At 33.8% G+C, this 25,871-nt stretch overlaps 1 protein-coding gene across 4 annotated transcripts in view; it reads left to right on the top strand.

The window, feature by feature from the left end:
• LOC150093601 (semaphorin-5A-like) overlaps window positions 1-25,871 on the top strand; it is a 299,721-nt gene that overhangs the window by 235,182 nt on the left and 38,668 nt on the right. For all 4 annotated transcript variants that reach the window (XM_090412830.1, XM_090412829.1, XM_090412831.1 and 1 more), the window contains exons 10-13: window positions 8,991-9,103; window positions 20,773-20,968; window positions 21,082-21,158; window positions 22,839-22,975. In XM_090412830.1, coding sequence (XP_090268956.1) covers window positions 8,991-9,103; window positions 20,773-20,968; window positions 21,082-21,158; window positions 22,839-22,975 — 523 coding nt within the window. The remainder of the gene's footprint in view (window positions 1-8,990; window positions 9,104-20,772; window positions 20,969-21,081; window positions 21,159-22,838; window positions 22,976-25,871) is intronic.

The raw sequence follows: 25,871 nt of genomic DNA, 5'->3' as shown, positions 1-25,871 counted from the left end.
GATGTGCTGTTTTTGGCTGCCTTTGCAATATGCTTTCTTCTTCAGCTCCTTGTCCACAATCACCCCTCCTCCCAATGCCCTTTGCTTCATCAGTGTAGTTCAATTCCATCAATATAGTACACAGCTTGTGATCTCTTCTTCCCAAAGTGCACCACATTACACTTGGCTGCATTAAACTGGCTGCCATTTTCCTTTGCCCATACTGTTAGTCTATATCAGTCTTCCTTCAGGATCTCTACATCACCTTCATTTGCAGTCACTTTTTCAAGTTTGTTTAGCATCATCAGCAAACAACTCAATATTTCCTATAAAACCATTTACAATACCATTGATGTACAAATTAAACATAGGACCAAGTACTGAGCCCTGTGCTACACAACTGATCACCTGCCTTCTCCTGGGCTCAACTTCATAAACTACTCTTTGATATCTGTCCATCAGCTGCTCTCTAATCCAAATCACTAGATTCATATCCATACCCAGTTTGCTCTAACTCATGGAATAGAGTTCTGTGTAGAATCCTGTCAAATTCCTTTTCGGCATAAAGATTAAGATAAACTTCATGAATAGCAGGAAATTTCAAGATAATGGAATAATCAAAATGGGAAGTACAGTGAGACTTAGGATAATACCACAACAGTGAAAGAGAGCAACAGATGACACCAAACTAATCCAGTTAATTTCCATTAAGTTTTTATTTTACTGTTATTTATTGAAATTTTATTTTCCTGGAGTTCATTTGTTAAATACAGTATATAGTTATGCAATTCCTGTCACCTTTACCATAAATACATTTTATTTAAACGATATTTTTACTTGAACAATGATAGTTTATGTATAAGTCAACTCATTGAGGGAGGGTTATTTTAGTCTCATACTTATCTATCATAGCTCTTTTTTTGAACACATTCACTGACGACACACATCTTAGTAGTCTGTTCCACATACTCTCCATTCACCATGAAAAGAATCTAGACTTCACATGTTTTCTAGCTGCATCATTAGCCAGTTTTCAGTGATTAATTCATCAATTCTTCAACCTTTAAAGATCAGATTTCCTCACATGCATAATTCTGTAGGCCAATTATCATCTTGGTTATCTGCTTCTGGATCTTTTCAGTTTTATCTATCTCCTTGAAACCCATATGACCATACTTGTACACAGTGATCCAGATGTGGTTTTATCTTATTCTCCCTTGTAAATTGGGAGAATAACTCCATTTTTTGTTACAAATTATTCTCTTCAACAGTGGTTATTTAAGAGAACAGTAATTTGTAACAAAAAATGGAGTTATTCTCCCACTTTACATAGTCCTTTAGTGTCTAGCTTCATTCATTTCTTGTAGCAAATTCTGAATAATAAAATACTCTTCCTGCAATATCTTGCATCCAAAGTACATAGCTTTACATTTAGAAATATTAAACTGACATTCTAACATTTGCAAAACTGGATTTCTTCTTCTAGTCCATCTCCAGTATCAGTATCTAAATACAGTCTTGTGGTATCTCACTAATTGCTTTTGTTCTCTTAGACTCATCCCCCTCCACACATCACTTTCTAATACCTGTCAGTCTGCCACTCTCCTAGCTGTCACATTTATTTTACATACACATCACTTTTGAGTTTGTATAACCATCCATATGCTAACCTGTCAAATGGCTTGGCAAGATTTAGAAGCATCAGTATTATAGCATATACATTGGTGCAAGACAATTCCAACATACACCCTTGTATGTTGGAATTGTCTTGCACCAATTTCACTTGTTAGGAATCATACATGTGTTGACAACCAGGTCAGGGTATAACTAATTCTCTTACACATTCTTTCAGCCCTTGTGCCAATATACCATTCAATTAGACTGCTGTTTTTCAAATCAATATGATGTAATAGCTTTAATACCTCCATGTTTTCATATGCTTGCTCTTCAACTTCCAGAGCTAATGATTATGGCTAGAATAGATATACCTTAAGTGAATGCTTAACTTATTTCTAGAAGTAATCACTATCACTTTTCTGCTATCAACCTTTACTAAGGATATTCTTCCATGAATGTTCTTCCTTTTCCTGCTACGTAGGGATAAAATGTTCTTGGATGCCCTTTGGCCTGTTTGTTGGATTATAATAAAACATGAACATCCCTATCCTCCCTTACTAAATCTGGGTATATTTCAGTTAGAATTAATGATTTTTGATACTGAATTAAAGTAATATTTAAAATGTAATAGTTGCTTTGATTAATTGTTGCACAGTTCTAAGCACAGTTCATCCTTGAATTACATCTGATACTTTGACTCTTAGTGAAAGTGTTAGTAAGCAACAAAGCTAGATTACTAGGAAACCTTTCCACATTCTATGAGAAATATGGAAAACTAAGTTTCTGACAATGTTGTTCATGTTTAACATTAATAAGCTAGTACTTATTAATAAGTACTGTATCCATTCAGATATCAGATATTTGGCTATTATAAGCTATTATAGATTATTAAATTATACAGCTATCTTTCATTAATGTGAATACCATTATAGCTAACTCACTTGCTGTAATAACTATCAAAATGTGATAAACTTGAAGCAGCTGGTTTTATAGTGCACTTATTACCAAGAAGTTGTAATATTTTCTTTACAATTAGAAAGACCTGGAATTGAATTAACGGCAAAGTTAGCAATTACTTGAACTTGTTTCATTATACAAAACAGGTGAACTTGCCAGAAAACATTCACAAGTAACAGGCACTGTATATTGCTCTCATGGCCTTGGTTGTATTGGCTGCAGTTCCAGAAACCAGACCTAGTTGCCGACTTGGTTTTTGGAAGTGTGGCCATTTCTTGTTTATTTGGACTTTTTGGTAGCTTTTAGCAGTACATGCTTGAAAAGCTCCATGTTTGATATTGAAATATATTCATATTTCATTCCAGGAAGATTTTATTGCTGGTTTCTCATTTTATGAGTACCTGTAAACTTCTTATTATTCCTTTCCTCCTCTTTTACCTTGCACTGTCAGTGATTTTCTATTCACTTTCATGAGTATATCTCATCTTTTCAACATGGACACAGATGCCATATAATCAGACATTTGCTTTTATTTAAATGTTTGTGTTAATTATACATGTTAAGAAACCATTAAAGTTCTCTACTAACAAGTCATATTAAAATTCTATTCAAATTATCAACAAAAATTAAAACTTAATGATCCTGACCTAATTAAATTTTGATGATGCTTTCTATTTACTAGTATTCCACTTAAAGTAACATTAATTAGAAAAATATTTCTTCCTGATATTACTGTGCTCTTTTGTTTTGTGATGCCATCAGGATATTTTGTATGGCATTAAAAGCTTGCCCTCCAAATTGAGGGAAAAACTGCTTTCTTCTCTCACTACCACTTACTAATTTTTTTGTGGAGAAAAAGTGCTAAGCTTTTCCTTACTAACCCCCCCCTCCTCCCTCTCTCTGACTATGCTATATTGATAACATGTTTGCTGTTTGGCTGCAACACCTTATATATGTTTTTAGTATGCTTAAAAAAACTAAAATCCTAGAATAAAATTTACTTTAGAAATTGAAAAAACTTTTTTTTTTTTTGACATATTAAATTATAATAGACAAGAAATTATATTCTTGTCTTAATCCTTTACCTAAGCATACTGACTTCATCAGTCGTCTCAGTATCCCACAATGCAAAACACACTACCTTTCAAGTATGTGTGAACCCAGACTGTGTGCTTTGCATTATGGGATACGGAGGCGATTGATATCAATGTCAACAGCCTTTATATAAGTAGACTAGTCATGAAGATACTTCACACAAAACTGAATGTGAGAATTAGACTTATTTTCCTACTGAATGTTTCTGGCAAGATCTATGCACGTATACTTGAGAAACAGTCGAGAAGAATTGTGGAAGAAAAGCTTGGGGAAGAACAAGCTGGATTCAGACCAAATAGAGGCTATCAGGATCAGATCTTCACTTTATGACAAATAGTTGAGAAAACATGGGAATATAACAAAGATCTGTATTTAAGTTTTGTCAATCTGGAAAAGGCATATGACAAGGTGCCAAGAGAGAAGCTCTTCAATACACTACAGTTATATGGTGTCAATGGGGGCATTATATCAAGCAATACTTAGTCTTTATTGGAGTTGTAAGTCAGCAGTTAGAATTGAAGGAAGTACAGGAAGATGGTTTAATGTTAAATCTGGTGTGAGACAAGTATGTACATTATCCCTTCTGTTATTCATTATCTATATGGATCACATTATGAAGGAAAGTGGTATTAAACAGGATATCAAAATTGGAGATGTTAATGTCAGCTCTTTGCTTTATACGGATGATGTTATACTTCTAAATAAATCCGCTACAAGTTTGCAAGATTCCTTGACTAAATTGAATAACTGTTGTAATAGATATGGTATGAAGGTCAGCATTAAAAAGACAAAGATAATGAAAATAGGTAGAATTGTTGAAAATGTCAACTGTGTTGTGAACGGGGAACCTGTGGAACAAGTAAAACATTTCGGCTACTTGGGCATGATATTTAGTCTTCATCATCAAATTCCTGCCATGTACCCTCAAGGGCTGTACAGGATATGACAGTACTTACATGAAAAAACTACATCATTACTAACTTCCTATCTACAATTTTCCTCCAAATCAGTCTGTTACTTGTCAAGACTCCAACATTATCAGAGCTTATATTTCTATCGTCTAAGGCACTTTGTACCGTATCAATCCACCTATATCTTGGTCTTCCTCTGGGTCATTTTCCTGCCAACCTGGCAGAGAACACTTGTTTTGGTAATTTTTCCTCTCCCATTCTATTTAAGTGACCATACCATCTGAGATTAGCTCTGCTAACGCATTCCTGGATGCTGACAATGTCAAGTTCTTTCCTAATATCCTCATTTTTAATATGATATTGCCATTGATGCCATCTGTTCGCACCTCTAATCTTTCTCAGGACTCTCATATCTGCGGTCTCTAGTCTTTGGTCAAGTGTTTTACTTCTGACCCAGCTCTCAGATCCATAAGTTAAAATTGGTTTGAACACAGTCTTGTATACAGCTAATTTAGTGTTCCGACTAATTTCTTTCTTATTCCATATGAATTTATTCAATTGACTTCCCACAATACCAGCTTTGCTGATTCTGTTGTCTATTTCTATATTTAGTTTACCATCTTCAGTAAAAATTGTGCCTAAGTAGCTGAAATGTTTTACTTGTTCCACAGGTGGTTTTCCATTCACAACACAGTTGACATTTTCAATGATTCTGCCTATTTTCATTGTCTTTATCTTTTTATTGCTGACCTTCATACCATATCTATTACAACAGCTATTCAATTTAGTCAGAGAATCTTGCAGACTTGTAGCGGATTTATTTAGAAGTATAACATCATCTGCATAAAGCAAAGAGCTGACATTAACATCTCCAATTCTGATATCATGTTTAATACCACTTTCCTTCATAATGTGATCCATATAGATAATGAATAACAGAGGGGATAATGTACATCCTTGTCTCACACCAGATTTAACATTAAACCATCTTCCTGTACTTCCTTCAATTCTAACTGCTGACTCACAACTCAAATAAAGACTAAGTATTGCTTGATATAATGCCCCATTGACACCATATAACTGCAGCGTATTGAATAGCTTCTCTCTTGGCACCTTGTCATATGCCTTTTCCAAATCGACAAAACTTAAATACAGATCTTTGTTATGTTCCCATGCTTTCTCAACTATTTGTCGTAAAGTAAAGATCTGATCCTGACAGCCTCTATTTGGCCTGAATCCAGCTTGTTCTTCACCAAGCTTTTCTTCCACAATTCTTCTCAACCGTTTCTCAAGTATACTTGCATAGATCTTGCCAGGAACACTCAGTAGGGAAATACCTCTGTAATTCTCACATTCAGTTTTATTTCCCTTTTTATATATGGGTACTATGAGAGCTCTACTCCAATCATCGGGAATTCGTCCCTCTGTCCAGGCTTTCTGAACTATGCAGTGCAGCCACTGTAAGACTTATACCACCATACTTCAGCATTTCTGGTCGAATATCATCTACTCCTGCTGCCTTTCCACATTTCAAGCCTTTGATGGCTTTTTCTACTTCAAGTATGGATATGTATTCCTGACTGCATGCCTGGTCAGTGTTTTTTATCACTGTGCTGTCATCACTGCTTGTTTCATTTAGCAGTTTTTCAAAGTAATTACTCCATACTTCAAGGATATCTTTTTCTCCTGTTTTCATTTCACCTTTATCATCTCTAATTCCTTTTACAGCACTCTTTCCTCCATTCCTAAGCTTCTTCAACAATCTCCAGAATATTTTGCCACCTTCTTGATATTTATTTTCTATATTCTTGCCAAAGTATTCCCATGACTTTTGTTTAGCCAGTTTTACACACTGTTTAGCTTTCTTACATTTGTCTCTGTATTCTGTAAGAGTTAAAGCTGACTTATTTGCCAGTAACTTTTGATATGCTTTCTTCTTTTCCTTCACTGCCTCTTTAACTTCCTGTGTCCACCCGTGAGTTCTGATTTTTTTTATCCTTGCACACAACCTCACCACATGCCTCTCTGGCAGAATCAATGTTTCCTTCAGAGTTTTCTACTGAATCTCCAAGGTTTGATTCCTGTTCTCAAACTCTTTAATTTTCTTTTCAATAATATTTCTGTATTTTAGTCTACAGTTCCCATCTGAGAGCTGCTCAACTTTTATTCGCTTTAAAACTTTCTTGCATGTTATTCTTTTCAATATGAAATTCAATTTTATCCTGCTCAAGACTAAATAGTGATCACTTCCAATTTCAAATCCTCTGTACACTCTGGTGTCCTGCACCAGGGAGAAAACATCACTGTCAACAATAACATAGTCAATGAGACTTTTCTTATTCCTAGCCTCTTCTCTCCATGTGAATTTGTGCACATTTTTATGTTGGAACATGGTGTTAGTAATAACCAGTCCATGTCCTGCGCAGAAATCCAACAGATATTTGCCGTTATTATTAGCTTTGCTCTTTTCTCCAAATTTTCCCAAAATATTTTTGTATGTCTCACAATCATTTCCTACTCTGCTATTTAGATCCCCAACAAGGACAAACTTTTCCTTTTTCATTGTGTTAGTTGCTTTTTCTAAAGCCTCAAAAAATTCCTCCACTTCTACCTTAATAGAACCTTCTGTGGGACCATAGGCACAAATAAGTCTCATTGTCCAGCTCCCCATTCTCATATTTGCCCACATTACTCTACTTGAGACTGACTGCCATTCAAGATTAGCCTCGTATTTTGTGTTGAATACTATGGCTACTCCTTTTCCTTGATTGTCATTGCCTGAATATAACATTTTGTATTTATTGCTCAGAAAGATCTCACCAGTTTTGGTCTTTTTTGTTTCAATCACCCCTATTATGTCGATCTGGTACTTATCTAATTCCTCCGCTAGGTCCATTTCTTTGCCATTCAGGATTCTTATGTTGATAGTACCGATCTTTAACTCTGGTGATGTTGAGTTGGGGTTTGTTTTCAGATTTGTTCCAGTAGCTGACTTTTCGCTGTTCGCCCTGGTTCCCTGGCGAAAACAACGGGGGGGCCTTGTTTAACCAGGCGATGCCCCAGCCGGCATGAAATTTTGTCATGTTGTACCATTTTTTATTTTGGTTTAACCAATAAGAATACAATTTGGTCGGCTAAATCTCAAATTGCCAGCCCATCCTCGTTCGTTCAGTATCAAAGTAGATACCCAACAGGGTGCACCACAAGAAGGTGAGGATTGGACATTAGGTCAGAAGCCCTGGTCGGTTCTCCACATTCCTTTATAGGCTATGTGGAGGTCTCCTCTCAGTTATACAGCTTTGACCCTTAAGCACCCCATGATTTTTTTTTTTTTTTTAGTGTAGATGGTAAATTAAATATGGAAATAGACAACATAATCAACAAAGCTGGTATGGTAGGAAGTCAATTGAATAAATTCATATGGAATGAGAGAGAAATTAGTCAGAACACTAAATTAGTATACAAGACAGTGTTCAAACCAGTTTTAACTTATGGAACTTAGAGCTGGGTCAGAAGTAAAACACTTGAGCAAAGACTAGAGACTGCAGATATGAGAGTCCTGAGAAAGATTATAGGCATGAACAGATGGCATCAATGGCAATATCATATTAAAAACAAGGATATTAGGAAAGAACTTGACATTGTCAGCATCCAGGAATGTGTTAGCAGAGCTAATCTCAGGTGGTATGGTCACTTAAACAGAATGGGCGAGGAAAGATTAGCAAAACAAGTGTTCTTTTCCAGGTTGGCAGGAAAACTACCCAGAGGAATACTAAGATATAAGTGGATTGATATGGTACAAAGTGCCTTAGACGATAGAAATATAAGATCTGATAATGTTTGAGCCTTGACAAGTAACGGACTGATTTGGAGGAAAATTGTAGATAGGAAGTTAGTAATGACGTAAATTTTTCATGTAGTACTGTCATATCCTATACACCTCTTGAGGGTACATGTCAGGAATTTAATGATATAAACTGATATTAAAATTAGCTTCATTCTCCAAAAGATGAAGGTTGCCAATTATCAATACTTGGAGTATAGATACTTTGCTAGTGTAATAAACTCTCATGTTATGGACAATCTGGCAGATTTGCTGTGAAACTGAGTGGGATTATTCTAGGAATCTGTTTTACAAACCCTTAAAACCTAAAAAAGTATGGATGCAAATAACTTCAACATCTGGGACATCTTTGAAAATGCTTGTTATTGCCAGGTATAATATTGAATTAAAATGCATGTATTTATTTATTTTTACTTGTTATAAAGTTTTTTATTAAAAATCATAGATTTATTATTTTTTCTCAGCTGTATTAAAATATCCTTAAATAATATTTTAAAATATTAAAATACTTTGATACAACTGAGGTTTATTTTTATCCAAAGCGTCTTATAACTATCAGCTGAATAATTCACATGATTCATATTTAGTGTGAATCACCAGGCAGTGGTCAATATCTTCTGGATTCTGAAAGATATCATTTAATGCATGAAGCTGTTCAACCTGTTCTTCCTCATCCTCACTACAAAGTAGACCTTCAGAGGTAAAAATTATATAAGTCCATATTGAATTTTTTTTTTTATCTACTTCTTTCACAAACTGTAGTTAACTATTTTTGTCTGTTCATTGTTTTCTGCTATTTACTATGTTTCTGTGCAATATCTTTTTGTTTGATTTCTTTTCACTTATCAAATATTGAAATCTTTTATCCTTGTAGTGAATAAAAGCACACGGATGCAGTCTGTCCTGAGTGCTTTGTATTCTAATGAAACTTTAAATTAAATTTTTTTTTAGTAATGCTGTACTTCACAGGTGGAGTTTTGCATTAAAACAATAACCTAAAACAATAATTTGACACTAAAGTGATGAAGATGCATAGTATGAAAATGAAAATCTCCTTCTCACTACCTCAAATTGACGGTGTTCAGTTCATCATACTATTTATGCATATTCTATTTCATGTGGGGTAGTTAATTGTATGTTGCTGAATTGAAGTGTTTTGAGATAATGGCTAGAGAAAGAACAAAGCTTTTTATCTTTTATAAGGTTAAATTAGAAACATCAATATGGTCTTCAATGAAGATTGTAAATAAACATGCACCTTCTTTGTAAAAATGTTGAATGAAAAGTTTCATGATTATGACTAATACTAGAAATACCAGCTTAATATTGTTCAAGAACAAGATTTACAAATCTTTACCAGAACAAGATTAATCTTGTTCTAGTAGATATGCAAAGAAAAACAAGTACTTGGATGTACTGAAATTGTGTATATAGAAAATGCTAAAGATAATCAGTTGAATGATATTTCAGTGAATTTTACTTGTGTTGGTAGGAGATTGATTATTTCAAATGATTTTGTATGATGTGTAGAATAACTGGATTCATTTAGCAATGTGTGTGTGTGTATATTTTTTTTTAATCTTTTATTTTTTTGTGTATTTTACATATTATCTATACGTTATTCATCATCAAGACATATCCCATCAATGGGTACAGGATATATTATGATAGTACTTCATGAATAACTTACATCATTACTAACCTATGAACAATTTTTCCTCCAAATCGATCTGTTATCTGTCAAGACTCCAACATTATCAGATCTTATATTTCTGTCTAAGGCACTTTTTACTGTATCAGTCCACTTATATCTTGGTCTTTTTCCTGCCAACCAGGCAGAGAACACTTGTTTTGCTAATCTTTCCTCTTCCATTCTGTTTAACTACACTACATTACACATTATTACATTATCTACATATTAGTTTTCTTATTAGTTGATAAGAAAAATAATGTAGATAATGTTTTTGAGTTCACATGTAGACAGTGCCAACTAGAATTCTTTAATGCCATTGATTCTTAACATTTTAGCAATACAGATTAAGTTTGTAGTATTAGTTGCTTGACTGATAACTCAGTTGTAAAGTAAATACACGCAAATCAGTATAAACATTAATATTTATTTGAATAATAGTTTTATTAATTAACAAAAATGGCAAATTGTCAAATGAGTTTTTGTACTTTAGACTCCTCATCAAAAGTTAAACCTTATAATAGAAAGTTTCCAGTTATTAATAAGTATCTGTGACCCACTGAAAATAGCATGCAGGAACCTAGATATAGATTGCAGTTCATAGGTTAAGAAAAACTGCTTTAATGCAGTTGTAATTGTAACCCCCCCCCCCCCCCCCCACGTACATAATATTGAAGGGGAATATTGGCCTTGCCTTAATCTTTCATTTCATTCCAGCCATTCCAAAGGTGTATTCCTGGAAAAAGATCAGTTGAAGGCAATGCACCAGTTTTAAAATTGGTTCCTCCCAGTTCAATAGAATTTCCACTCCATAAGTGCCATGGAATTGTCCAAAATCTCTTTTAAAAGAGTTACTGTCAAATTGCATTAAACTGTTACTTCTGAACTTTGCAAGTTTTTCTTTTTGCATAGAAAAAGTGTGAAAGACGATACAAGAAGTTAGTTAAATTCAATATTGTTACTTTCTTGGGTTTTCTTGCACTCAAGTAATAGAAATATTGAACAATGGGACTTTGAGAAGAGAGCATTATGCCTTCCCTTCTCAAAGCTCTGCTGTTCAGTATTTCTTAATTCTTTATCATCAGTTACTTTTCAGTAGTATTTTCTTATTAAAGTGATCGTTGATTTGAATAAAGGAAATAGCTAGTATGATAGTATCAGATTTGTTATATCTGAGAGCATAGTTTAAACTGGAACAATTAATGAAAATGAATATGAATCCAATGATTTGGATTGAGAAGGTAACAGATATCACAGATATCATTTTCACTTGGATGTTGAAAAATACAATCACAGTTAAGGATAAGGAGGTTATTCCTTTTTAAGGTTTTGATATGACTGCAACTGGAGTGATGCTTTGGTCACCTGAGTTTCTTGGGAATGAAGTGTGGAAGTGATTCTGAGGGAGGGAACCAACATGACATTACGTCTGCAGTATGTTCCCTGTGAAATAAATTAAAAGTTTGTGGATTACAAAAATTGGGTGATGGGAGCAGGGCAGGCACGATACATAAAAGTTCTAGAATAGGTGCAAAAGAAATTTTTCAATATTTGACAGAAAGAACAAGGGATCACCTCTGGAAGTAGCAAGAGCATAGTTAGTATGGCTTGTGAACTATATTTTTGCTTGGAATGTAGAGAATAGGTGGAAGGTGGATAATGAATTGACAATGAATAATGTTAGTGCAGCCTTCCCATAATGAGTTCTGAACTTCATGGAGGATGCCTAGTTAATAATTATTGAAATTAATGAGCACTTTGATTTTTTGTACTAGATAAAATGAACCAGTGATGTGATAGTTTGATAGCAGACTTATTTTGGAATTGGTTAGATAGATGTGGGCTAACTCCTAAGCAGAGTATATGCCAGCAGAATAGGAATGCATAGAGATAGTTCTGGTGGCACAGAATTTAAGAAATAATTAAAATAATTGGAAATCAAGCAATATTTTTTTTTTGCTAGATATGTGGAATTCCTTCACTTTTATAAATATGGAAGAATGTCGTTTAAAGTGCAAGTGGTGTATGTGTGAAAGTAAGCACTTCAAAACCTCGCACAGTTATCTTAGATTTTCTAGGAACTAGGTTCATATCTTAAAAATAATTTTGAATAAGTATTAAGATATTCAGAAATGTCTAGTAACTCTTATTATAAATAAAGAGTTATGGATCCTACTATCATGTTTGATTAATAATTGTCTAGTAACTCTTATTATAAATAAAGAGTTATGGATCCTACTATCATGTTTGATTAATAATTGTATCTTATACAGTAAGTCAAGTCCTTACGTGGATTTGCAGGTACACATTTGTGGTACTTATGACTAGCAACACCATTTATCAGTGTCACTTACTTTACATAATAATGCTCACAAAGTGTTATTTGTGAACACAAATAGTTTTCACCAAAGAAATAGAAAAATTAATTATTGGCAATTTTGATTGAAGACATGCAACAATGAATGCTGATCTCTTATACAAGAGAAAACCCAAGACTTGCATGCTATGAAATGATTCACAATGAGGGGAAAAAAAGAAACTGCAGACTTAGTATAGATTGTACATATACAGTATTGCATATTCATAATGAATATATAATACTGTTTGCATTAGTTTTCTTACATATGCTTTTATATTTATGTACTCTATGAAAATGAGAATATTTATTATTCTATAGCTTCTTTTTATAAGCAGAACCTGTTGTAGCTTTAATTGTCCTTTGAAACGAACATATGTCACAAATGTATTGTATTTAAGCAGTTTGAGTTATGTGTATTTTCAACTTGTGCAGAAACCCTCAGAATAAATTAATTGCATAAATCAAGAACTTGCTATACTCTCAGTATGATAGGTCATCCGTACTCTTGGATCCATCTTGGTTCCAACAATTCCATCACCAAGATTCTATCTTGGTGATGGAATTGTTAAGATGTGATGCTTTAGGTTCTTATTCCTGCATTTACCATATGGATTTGATAAGAGGAGAAAAGTTATCCTCGGTTATTGAACGTTACTTGAGAAATGTTCCCTGTCAAATCTGTAAAGTTAGATATCAGGGTTATTTAATCCTTTGCATACTCACAGCATAAAAATGTGCTGTAGGGCTTCTTTTTTTGTGGATAGGATAGATATCACACACACACACACAGAGAGGGAGAGAGATCACTAACTGGTTGCAATTCAGCTGTATTAAAATACCAACAGTCCTGTTATGGTCCAGTGGCTAGGGAACTGATTTACTTCATTAGCTAGTGTTCTGTTTTGAAAGGCTTGGTGATGGAATTGTTAAGATGTGATGCTTTAGGTACTTATTCCTGCATTACCATATGGATTTGATAATTATCTGATGCCAGAATCTGTAGTTGATAATGCTCTGATTTGGTAAGATTCCTGGTTTATTAGTTTTGTATTTAAATAATTTTAGTCTTCCAATTATGCTTTTGTTGGCTGGGAGAAATATTTTCCTCTTTCAATATGATGATCTTGTTTTTTTACATTTGCTGAGTGTTGTTGCATAGTCTAGTCTTTTTTTCAAGCGGTGCGAGTTTGTCATTGAATATAGTATTTGATGACATTTGATAGTATTGGACAGTTGATGACTTGATTTTGTTGCTGGTAGTTGGTTACTTCTGGTGGGAAGTATCCATTGGCAATTAGATATTCTTCACAATAGAATGGCCATCAAATTATTGAAAGCAAACAGAATGAACTACTTACTCTGATAAATGTCACCAATTGATTACATAATTCAACTATCTGCATATAAAATAATTAACAAGTGTATGCTGGTCTGTCTGTCTTTCAAATGTTCTTAAAAAATACTACATTATGCTTGCTTCAAAATTTATTGTCTTCGAAAAATGCAATAATCATGATTTTGCTCAGCTAAGAAATTAATAGTGACACTCAAGAAATTGGAAGGAAAAAACAATCCCACCTCATATCTAACTGTGCTCTAGTTATTTTGTGTGAAAAAATGACTTCTTCTTACAAAGAGAAGTATGGCCATTGATTCACCACTCCTCCATTGCCAACTTTTGAATAGGACCTTGACAGTATATGTGAAGGTATATATCACTGTATGCCAGCCTTAACTTGCCATTCAGATGATCACAATCTAGTTTTTATGTTTGTTAGGTGGGTGTTAACAGGTCTACTTGTCTGTCCAAAGCAGACTAAGTTGCAGGCACAAGGAACATTATATACTCAAGGATATGCAAGAGGTTGAAGATCATCTTTCTAAGAAAGGATGAACATTGCTAGCTGTATGTGCAGTTTGAAAGTGACATGCAGATTATTTATGAAGAAGTTTAACTATCTTTTCAGATTTACCCTGAGATAGGAATAGTTTGGTTGTGATGTTTATGTGGAAGGGATATGGAGGAATGCAATATTTTTTTCTACTTTAAAGATTATAGCCATCGTCTAAAAAGAAAAAAAAATGCAAAGATAAAGAGTCCTGTGGCAAAAGCTGTCATTAAAAGAAATAGCTCCATCTCTGTTTTGAGGATGCTGTGTTGGGATGATAGTGTGATGACTGATTATGTAGGTACAATCCAGCAGTATAGATCTTATAAATGCAAAAATCTAGTAGTAATTGAACTAGTTTGTCTAGGAAGGGAAGACAGTTTTTTTAATTACAGCCACTTGTGAAAGATTCAATCATCAGCTTCAGTCAAGGTCATAATATTTTCATCACTCTCAGACAAGTACTTGTTCTAGAAATCATGACCAGCGTCGAACATAGGATTGATTTATCTCTCATAGTGACTAACAATGTCCATGTGATTAGCAGAGTAGTTACGTGCTCTGCAACCATATGTCTGGGAAAGGAGTGTCTGCGTTCGATTCTCATCGTTGACATGAGGAGCTAAGGATCTTTCTCAGATATAGCCAAGTTAGCCGGTCTTGGGCATAGACTGCAGGGTCTTTCTTCCCAGTTTGTCTGGGGTTTTTCCTCCTGCAAAGCAGTCAAATAAAAGTTTTTATTTTTGAAACCCAAAAATGGGAGGCCAAGGCCCTACATGAGTGAGGCTGTAGTGCCAAAGAAGTGACTAACAATATTTGTTTCATTTCGATGTGATATTCTGATAAACATTCAAATCCCTCAAGAGCAAATTCCACCAAAGGGTAAATTTTTTATTTGAAATTATTCGTACTACTGTGTAACAACCTGATCTTGGCATAAGCTACTTGAGTATTACTATCAAGTATACTATTGAATTTCAAAACTGAGGTTTCAGTTATATTTATTCATTTAACCCTGTGGAGGATGTGGCTGATCTGACAGATACAAACAATTGTTTAATATAAATATTCTTGTGCATCTTCAGTGTATAGCTTGGAGATCATGACTAGCTGTGCATGCATATATTACAAGTGATATTCCACACTGTTTATGCAGTCAGTTTTGATTTAACATGTTATGTAAAGGTGTGTTATATTTCATAGTAAATTGTATCTGAGGGATACCATGACCTCCGATGTCAGTATAGTTTTGGTTTAGTTGTTGATTTTTATTTGCTGTTGAAAATGGCTGGAAAAATATATCGATTGGATAATCCATCAGATGTTGAAGAGATACAGCGATTTTGTTACTAGAGTCCGATGATGAGAATGATAGTCGAATGTGAAAGTGATATTTGATACTAAATGGTATCTGAGAGATACCGTGAACTCCGATGTCAGTATAGTATTGATTTAGTTTTTGTTTTTCTTATTTGTTCAATAATTTCTAGATTGTAACTGAAAATAAACTATCATGTGTTATATTTGTGGTTTTTTAAGTTTTATTGCATTTTAGCACATACTAGTAATGAATGTAGATACACACGACCTATGCTGCAATATTTTCGACCGTGACCTCCGCAGGGTTAAGCACCAATTTAAAACTTTCTAAGCACTTTTCTTTAATACTGATAATGCTCTTGCTCTATGTTCTTTCATGTAAATTCAAGTTGTATGATGTTAGTAATAGTCTATCTAGAACATAAGACCAGCAGAGTTTCTCCACCCCTTGAAATTTTAAAACTCATGTTTTAATTTCAGTCTTTGTCATTTGAGTCTTCAACAAGAAACCAGTTTTAATCTTTTTCTCGAATGTTTTCGTTTCTAATGATACTCCTTCTCCTCTCTCTCTCTCATGTATTTTTATTCACCAAAGGGAATAGAAGGTGCATATTTAATCTCTACAAGCACCAAAAGGCCCAAATAGAAACAATAACAGCAAGTATATGTAAAAGTATAAGATAAGGGTGTTCTTTCTCCAATACTGTTTATTCTCTACATTGAAGAAGCAATAAACAAATTAGCAGAACTAATAGAAACAGGAATTAAGATAAATGGAATTGAAATTAACTGGTTACAATTTGCTAACTACATAGCAGTTATCATTGATAATGAAGACGAACTGAAATCTACCCTGACAAAGATAGAACTCTTTAAACAGTACAACCTAAAAATTAATCACAAGAAAACTAAACTGCTAATCCCAAATAAAGGGAATCCCATGAAAATAAACTTGGAAATAAATAATAACCCAATATAACAGGTAGCCTTCTTTAAATACCTTGGTAGTCTCATCACAGAAGATGGAAGAAGCCAATCAGATATAAAGCAAAAATAAGCTTGAGCAGAAAGGCATTCTACAGTAGAACTAATTTTTTACTAATGACTTAACATTCAACTGAAAATGGTTGGTGAAAACATACTTATGGAGCACAGCATTATATGGTTGTGAGGCTTGCACTCACAAGGTATCAAAAAGTTGGAGGCATTTGTTTGATGCTGGAGAAGGATGATCGAAAATTAGTTGGATAAAAAGAGACTAATGAAAGAGTACTAAACATGGTTCAAGAAGAGTGGTTACTATTGAACTATGCCAATAAGAGATTAAAAAAAAAAAAAAACCTAATTGGACATTGCTTGAAGCATGGAGGACTGTACAAAAAAATAATGGAGGCAATGGTAGAAGCCAAGAAGCAGACCAAGAATCTTGGTCTGCTTCTTAGCTTCTTTCAGATTATACAAACAACTTAACAGTAATAACTAGAGCTAAAAGCTATGAAGAAACAAAAAGGAGAGCACGAGATATGATGCTATGACATGCTGCTGCCACCAACCAATCTTCGGGTTAATGTACCCAAGAAGAAAGGAATATGTAGAATTTTAGCCTAGATTTTGAGAATTGGTGATTAGTCTCTATGCTTAATTGTTACCAGTATCGTGTTCATTTCTGTTAATTAATGATTTATAGACTTGGGGGAGAGAAAGCTGGACAACTGTTTCCACTTGACATTTCCAAACCCTGTAGTATTATTCTATGAAATAGTTTTGGGATTAAACTCCAATTTACAGGAGGAAAAACCATACTTTCCTGCACCAAAGGTTGGCCAGTGCAAGGCCTGATTGAAATAATGTAGATAGGTCTTTTTGTATCTGACACACACACACAGTGACAGAAGCACTATAGACAGCATAAAAAACCAGAACAACCATATAGCATTATTAGAACAGACAAGAAATCTGGTTTGGAATCTCGCTCTAGAAGGATGGGAAATCAAGTTCTGCTGGATGAAGGTACATACTGGGGTAGCAGGAAATGAGAAAGTGGATCAGTTGGCTAAAGAAGCAGCTATAAACAGTTAGAAACAAGTTACAAAAGTACCCAAAATATGCTATAAAAACAGTTGCAAAAGAAATAAGGCTAAACTTGTGGGAAGAAGAATGGAAAACATTAAAAACAGATCATCAAAAACGAATTCTTGCCAAGTATCACAAGACTCCAGGTTTAATCACGTTACTAACCAGATGTGGAAAATTAGCACTAGCTACTGGGATGCACCATCCCAATGAGAAAAGATGAGCACAAATACCATATTAAATACCTCTACTATGGTAAAACAGGCCCATCAGACAACTCCAAACATGCCACAGAATTGACTGGAAAGGCACTAAATCCCTGCACCACACCAAAACCTGGTTTGAAAGAAAATTCAAAGAAGCTTGTAAAAATGCTGAAACATCATCTAAATCTGAACAAAAATGATAGATTAATTATTCCAACAAATGTGTCGGATCCATATAGCAACCAAAACAACCCCAGACAGAAGAAAATCTCAATACGAAAGGAGACTTCAGAAATTGTTTAATGTAGTTCCATTTTTTTTCTCACCAGAGGTCAGGCTAGAATGAGTGATTAACATTTAAATTCATCTTACTTTTGTATAGTGCAGTATCATATAGCTTGTATCTTGTACATATGTTTTTCTGATGACTGCAATACAGAGGTCGAAACGTCGATTGTTACTTGTTTAATGTTAAGTAAAGTAATTATTCTAACGTGTGTTGTGTCTCCATGAATTCTTCACTATGAAAGTAACACTAGCTACATAGATTCCACATCCTGGAATCGACATCATGCATTTGTTGTCTGCACCTTCAACAGACTGGTGATCATTTACTTTACCATTGTCAGCTACTGGACTCCATCCAGATATCTGTAATACAACACATTCTCACTTCTGGAGACAAGTGGCCAATGTCAAAATAGACTTATCCAAAAGTATTACTCAGAATTATTTAATTTTGCCAATAAGATCAATTTCTAGTTATTGTAATAACATAAATTACTGATATTGTGTGAAGAATATATACATATAGATGTATAAATGTAAATATGAATATTCATACAAAAATATAAATGTTAATCAGTACATGGAAGCTACATGTATATATGCAATGGAGCATGTAGGAAATAAATTACCTCATGATAAAGTTACTATTGGGAAGAAAAAGTCAAGTCCTATAGCATATCAGTGCTATACATGAATAAGAAGAAATAAGAAATCTGACTTTTTTTTGAACAGTTAGAGGTTTTATTATTTGGAACAACTTTCCTCACTGTGTTTTCCAAAGACAGACAGGTGGAATGAAAGAGAAGGCAGTGAAGATGGTTTAGCAAGTTAAGAGCTGGATTGTAAATGATATTGGTTGGCAGCAACTCTTGTTATGATTTTGGAGGAGTGGTTTATTCAACAGTCTTTTTCCTTGAAAGTGCCTGTAGAAGAACAGGCATAAGGCAGAAACTGAATTCTGTGATAGAGGGATTATTAATTAATCAGATTGCTCTCTTTTGGATAGGGTTGATCAGCATTAGGATTTTAGTGCACCATCCCAAATGTGTGAGCAGTATTCCATGGTTGGTGGATTTGGGATTTCTATAGTTACCAGCTATAGAGGTAAACTATAATAGTACCAATAACAATGTTTCTTTTGCTGATCTAACATCATTAAAGTTAGATTAGCATCACTAATGAAAAACAAATTTTGTTTGCATACACCTTCTGCAGCTAGTTTCTCATGGTGAAAAATGAAATGTATAGATCTGGCTGAACATCAATGTCTTATTTGATCGGGTGATTCGCCCCCTGGTATGTGTTTGATTGCTGAATGATTTTCAGGTATATTTATGATTTCATGATCGAATAAAATTGGGTCAATTAAGTCAGAAATTGCCAGCCTGTCATATAGTATTTGAATATTTACCAAATGAATGTGCTGCAGAAAAATGAGAATTGGGCACTGGGTCAGAAATCTTAATTAGTAATTGTATGAGTTAACATTTGTGTACCTCCTACAGTGAGTTAAGACTCATTGGAAATGGTGGTAATAAGAATTTTCTTTTGTGTGTGTGTATGCATGCGTATTTTATAATCTTATTCCAAAAGTTTAACAATTTGAATGTTAAACAAAAATAAGCTTATCCTTATTTTTGTTTGATAAGCTTATTTTTGTTTTTAATGTTTATGTACTTCCAAGAAAATAGTATGGACAGCTTAATAATTATATTACTGTAGCAATTTTTTTTCTCTCCTAAATCAGGCATATTAGACTTAAAGAAATTCTTTTTTTTTTTTTAATCTATATTTTGTCATGACATAAGTTGAGATGTGTAGTCTTCTGCTATGCTACACACACTCACTTATTCACTCTGCAATTCATATCAAGTTGCCTTTTGTATCACAATGCAAATTACACTTCCTTTGTACTAGGACTTGCATCATAACATAAGGCAATATACAAGTTATTTGTGACTTGCAACTGCAAATTACTGGATGATTTGACCTGACTTGTTAGTTTTTAGGTAACTTGATGTAAATCAACTGCTCTATATACATGTAGTTTCACTGTGAAGATATTTCATATGTAATTTTTCTCCCCTATGTTATACTAAAATATGGATGAAAACAAGAATGTAAAACCATGTCAAGTATAAATATAATTGCCTAAGTGAATTCTCTGTCCTATATTTTCATGAAATTCCTTAACATTAGTGTGTACTTAAATTATTGAAGAGTTCTCAATATATACTTGTTTTCAAATTATTTTAATTAGGGATGATGGTGTGTCACCATTAGTTTGAGAGACTTTATGAAATATGCTTCAGAATGCTTCTTTAATAGTTGGAATTTCTTAAACTAAGTTTGATGTAGCTGCATTTAAAATTTTTTTTTATGCTAGTTTGTAATGGTAAAGCTTATGAAAAGGGAGCTGTCTCAGCATAACCAACCTTTTAGCTTTCCTGGCTGGTTACACTAAGCAGCACCTTTTGCTATACAGATTAGTATGCTCCTTGAATATTTCAAATAACTTTTTATTTATTATTTTTTTTGTTTCAGGCTAAGTCATTTGGTAGTAGATGTTGTTCCAACAAAACATTATGATGGGGTTCATGTAATATTTGTAACAACTACTGAAGGTATCATACGGAAACTTGTGGTTGTTCCTAATGTCCAAGAGACATGTTTAATTGAAGAGATAAGACCATTTTCTGAAGATAAGCCAATTAAAATTCTTAAACTACTTAGAGACACGGTGAGACAAATTCTTCAGTAATTAAGTAACTTTGCAATTTTCTTAGATATTTATGCAATTAAGTTTATGATACTCTGGTCACATTTTGATCCAGATCACTTTTTGTTTATCAGAGCTCATTATATATTGGAACAGAAGATGCAGTACTACGAATACCATTATCTAGATGCGAGCGCTTCCGAACCAAAAGGTATATTTTTATTTTGAAAAATATAGTTTTAAAAAGATCGTGTTACTCATTCACCTCCTTATATTTGCAACACATTCCAACTACCACTCTTCTTGCAAAAAGTCATTTCTTTCTTTGCTGTACCACTAAAAAACTATCCTGGGATGGCTCTTATTCTCACCTCATCTTTTACCCTATGTATTAATCTTGGAAATCTGTCTACCAACTTAAAAATTTCTATCATATCTCTTTTCTTCTTATCCACTAAACATTTTTCCTTAACCTTTTTCCAGAACCAGCTTTCCAGAGTCCTGATATTGCCATAGTCAGTAATTTCTGGACTCTCTTCAATGTTTGCACAAATTGAGTCACTTAGAGAACAGAATGCTATGGAAATGTCACTGGTCACCTTCTTATTCTCTATTCCCTCTCCTTACAACTTGCTAATTGTGCATCTGTTGCCTCCTATCAGTCTGACTAGACTATTACTCATCTCCAGTTTGTGCAATATCTTGTGTCTTAGCAAAGCATAGAAATATTGCCTTATGAGTTTCCTTTATTCAGCATATTATCAGTTGTCATTGTTTGTAAGATCCATGCATTCTTTGCATAGACGATCTTGATCTATGATATATATATATATATATATATATATATATATATATATATATATATATATATTTAAAAAGATGCATAGTAGAGTCTAAGGAAATTGTTATGGACCCTCATCACATAAATAATAACCTTAGCTATAATCTACTGGACTCTTTCAGCTCTGCTATCTGATATTAGCACATGCATGAAATCAGACGAAAACGCAGCTACTTAACAATAGAACTGCAACATGGACTGTAGCTACAGTTCAAAGCTAACTGAATTTTATAATAGTCGTTTTATAGTCATGCGATGTTTCTTAGTGTTGTTTACTTCCTTTCTATGTTCCCACGCCTGAAGAAGTCAGACAATCCAATGAAACATGTTGCATTTTGAATAAATTTAATTGTTATTCTAGTCTCGGTTATAGTCTGTGTGTGTGTGTGTGTGTATATATATATATATATATATATATATATATATTTTTTTTTTTTTTTTTAATGCTGTTTGAATGAGATACAGTTGTGTTGAATCCATAGGTTAGGCTTAGTAAGGATGGAGAAATGCAAACTCTGAGGTATAGCCAATTAATATTTATACAAAAAAAAAAAGCAATCAAAATTAACACTAAATCACATCAAATAAAAAAAAGCACAAATTATTCTCTTGCTGCATACTGATTATTTATAGTTGAAATAATTTTGAAAGTGACCCTTTTTTTAAAGGGAAATGAAAATTCATTGAGTTGAATACCTGAGCGTGTTCTTAAGTTCACTGCATTAATTAGCAGTATACAGGACGTTGTTGATTGCTAGAATGTAAAGAATGCAGAAGAATGAATTTCTAAGATGAAGATATAAGAGAAACTACTGAGGAAGAACTTAAATTAATAAAAACTTAAGAAAAGAGCCAACTTGTAACATACAATTACATTTGGACTTATAATTTTTTTTTTCCTAGTAACTATGCCTAGCCTAGAATGACATGTAGATTAAATTGTTAATTAGGAAATAATTAACATCCATTTGCCTTGTAGTTATCTTTTTAAATGCTGGTGGTGACAACTGAAGTTCAACATAATGCACAGTAAACATTTTTTTTTAACAGTGAATGCGTCAATGCAATGGACCCATATTGTGGTTGGAATGAGTATCAGGTAGCTTGTACTACAGCTCCAAATCGCAATCATCTGAGTTCATTTTGGTTACAAGAACCAACTGACTGTCCAAGAACTGATCAACCAGGTATATTTATTGTGCTTATTTTTAGAAATTTTCTGTAATGCAACTTAATTTCATCGTTTTAGTTTTAAAGGAATATAAAATTATTTAATTAGTTATCAAAGTAATTATAGTTAATAAGTAAATGATTAACAAAGTTTGTGGCAAGTTATATTTTGTATAAAGTTGTTTTATAATTTGTCATTTGTTACTGAAATTTGAGATAAGTATTTCAAGAATAGGAGGATTTTGGATTTGTGCAAGCGAGAAATTTTTCAGAAAATAAAGCAATGCTTAGAAGGAAATGATGTTATGGAGGCTAAGGAAGCCATAGATATTTGTGCTAGGAAAGACCAGAGGTAGATCTCATCTGAAAATAGAATAGTTGATCTTTTTTTTTTCTGGATGTGGTATTATAAACAGTAAAAATCTGATTCAGAGGTATGCTAATCAAACTGCAATCAATATATCCTACCTTCTACCTTTTTGCATTTAGGTCAATAGCTTCCTCTTTGGTTTTGTACTATTTGTCATGTTAGATGACTTCCTCTCTTCAGATTTCTTTGGTAATGTGAGTTTCTTAGGGCTGCATACTTTCCACCATTCTTCCTACTATACATAAATTATAGAAGTTTTTCCACTTGGATAAAGGATTAAACCAAGTATATAATCTCTTGGCATCTTTAATTTATAGCATAACCAAGTGTAGCCAAACAGGTTTGTGCCTGAACTATTTTCAGGACTGGGGCAACTCGTATATAGAAGCTTATAACTTCACATCACTTGCCTTAGTATCCTATAATGCAAAGCACATATCCTTACAGGTATGTATAATGCTATGCATTATGGGAAGGTCACTACCCAGACCAGTTTCAACCTTTATTGAGGTCTTGTCAGTGGGAGCCAGATCCAGAGGTGATACCAGGTTGAAGTAATGCAGAAGTCATATTTTCATATAAGAGTTGCCAAAAAGTGTCACACCTTATTATTAAATTACTCTGGATTAGAGAAAGTTGTTGGAAGTTTTTCCACTTGAAAAAACTTTCAACATAGTTTTTTACGCCCTCAGTCTATCCTCATAGGGAACGTTCTACAAACCATGCGCAATCTTGGCTGCTTGCATCTGAATCCACTCTACCACTTCCTCATTCCAAGAAATCCAGCAGATCAGACCTGAGCACAGTAATCCAGATGTAGAGAGGTATCAAGGCCTTGTCAAGAAGAATAACTTCCTTATCTCTACTTGTTAGTGTGTTTTTCAATAGCCAAGTAATCTTATGTACTACCTTAGCAGTATGCCCTCTAAATTTCAACTCTACTTACCATCACCCCTAAATCCCTAGCTTTATCTGTTTCCTGTCCATCAATGTGGTACACAGTTTGTAATCTATTTATCCCAAAATGCATAACTTGACATTTCTCCACATTAAACTGATTCCCATTATCTTTTGCTCATACTTGACATCGTGCAACCTCTCCACTTTGCCTTGATTTACTATTGTTCTACTTAATTTTTAAGAATAATGATTTATTCTTAAGAGGTAAAATATGTTGGACATATCAGTGACCAATATATGACCATACTAGCTAAGTTACATTTCATTCAGCAATGTTACATATATTTATGACATTGTAATTTTCTCTATCTTTCTGTTTCATTGCCATGTGACATTTAAGTTTGATACAGTTGCATTATATTAGTGTATGACATTGTTCTGTTTATCAGTTAAGAGAAAAGCAATGTTAAAAACATCTTTATCTGATGGCATGCATGACTAAGAACATTTAAATCTTTTGACATAATAAATTTATACAGCATATTGTTTAGCATGGGAATAACATATCCCTTGTAAGCATAAGTGTTACTAGGCTTGTATGCAATCAACAATATAGCTTGGCTGGTCTATTTGGATGACCATGCTGAACAAATATAAATTTCAAACCTTTTTGGAATATCAAAACCATGCAGTGATTCAAGTACTGTTGTGATGGTGAAGAGTACTTAGTGAAGCATGCACATGTGCCTGTCTCTGACCTCAGGAAACGATGTTGGGAATTCTTTCGAGGAAACTAGAGTGCTACCATAGACCAAAAAGATCATCTATCATTGGCTAGCTGGCCCAAGGAACATCAGTATGTTCTCCAACAAAGTTTGGAAGTATTGTTTTCATGTTATTTAATAGGATGCTCAGTTTACCAGGATCCTAATCTTCACAGTACATGCAAACAGGAAGAGCTGAAGCTTTTGGCTGAAAAATTACTGTCCTGAACATTCGCACACTCAGTAGGAATACATCATTGTACTCCTGTGAGGAGGGGGGAAACATCCTCATGTTACAATAATGCACAAAATATATCATTTCAGATTTCAAGATCTATGAAAATATCCAGCTTATTACCTTATCTACAAAGTGTGAAAGTAAAAATATTAGTTCTTCAACCTTATACTCAAGGGTGCAAATTATCCCAGAAATGTGAATCATAATACCGAACCAATAGAAGGGCACAATTTCAAAATCCATATAATAGTATTTTATTCATTTATTTTTAAGATTCTGCTACAGCAGCACCATTTTAAACTACAATTGTATGGCCCAGCAGTTTAAAATGATGTCTCTTACTGGAACTTGTAAAAGACAGTTAGATGGACTCTTCAACAATTGCAAGGAACCCCAGTAGGTCTTCTATTGGTTTAATGGTTTTCACTTTGCATTTCCAGATATCTTAAAAGAAATGCATTTGCATTTCTCTTAAGATGTCCAACCACAAAAGGTTGCGCGCGCGCGCGCGCACACACACACACACACACACACACACACACACACACACACACACACACACACACACAGAGTACCTTAGTACCGTGGGTAGACTAAGGGTGTTTTTAATATCTTTATTAATTTTTTTAATATACTTTGTA

This window comes from Typopeltis vanoorti, chromosome 23 (assembly GCF_054136105.1).
Source record: "Typopeltis vanoorti isolate ZY-2024b chromosome 23, IOZ_Tvanoo_1.0, whole genome shotgun sequence".
Classification (NCBI taxonomy): Eukaryota; Metazoa; Arthropoda; class Arachnida; order Uropygi; family Thelyphonidae; genus Typopeltis; species Typopeltis vanoorti.
Note: the sequence above shows the minus strand (reverse complement) of the source record. Positions and strands in the feature narration are given on the sequence as shown.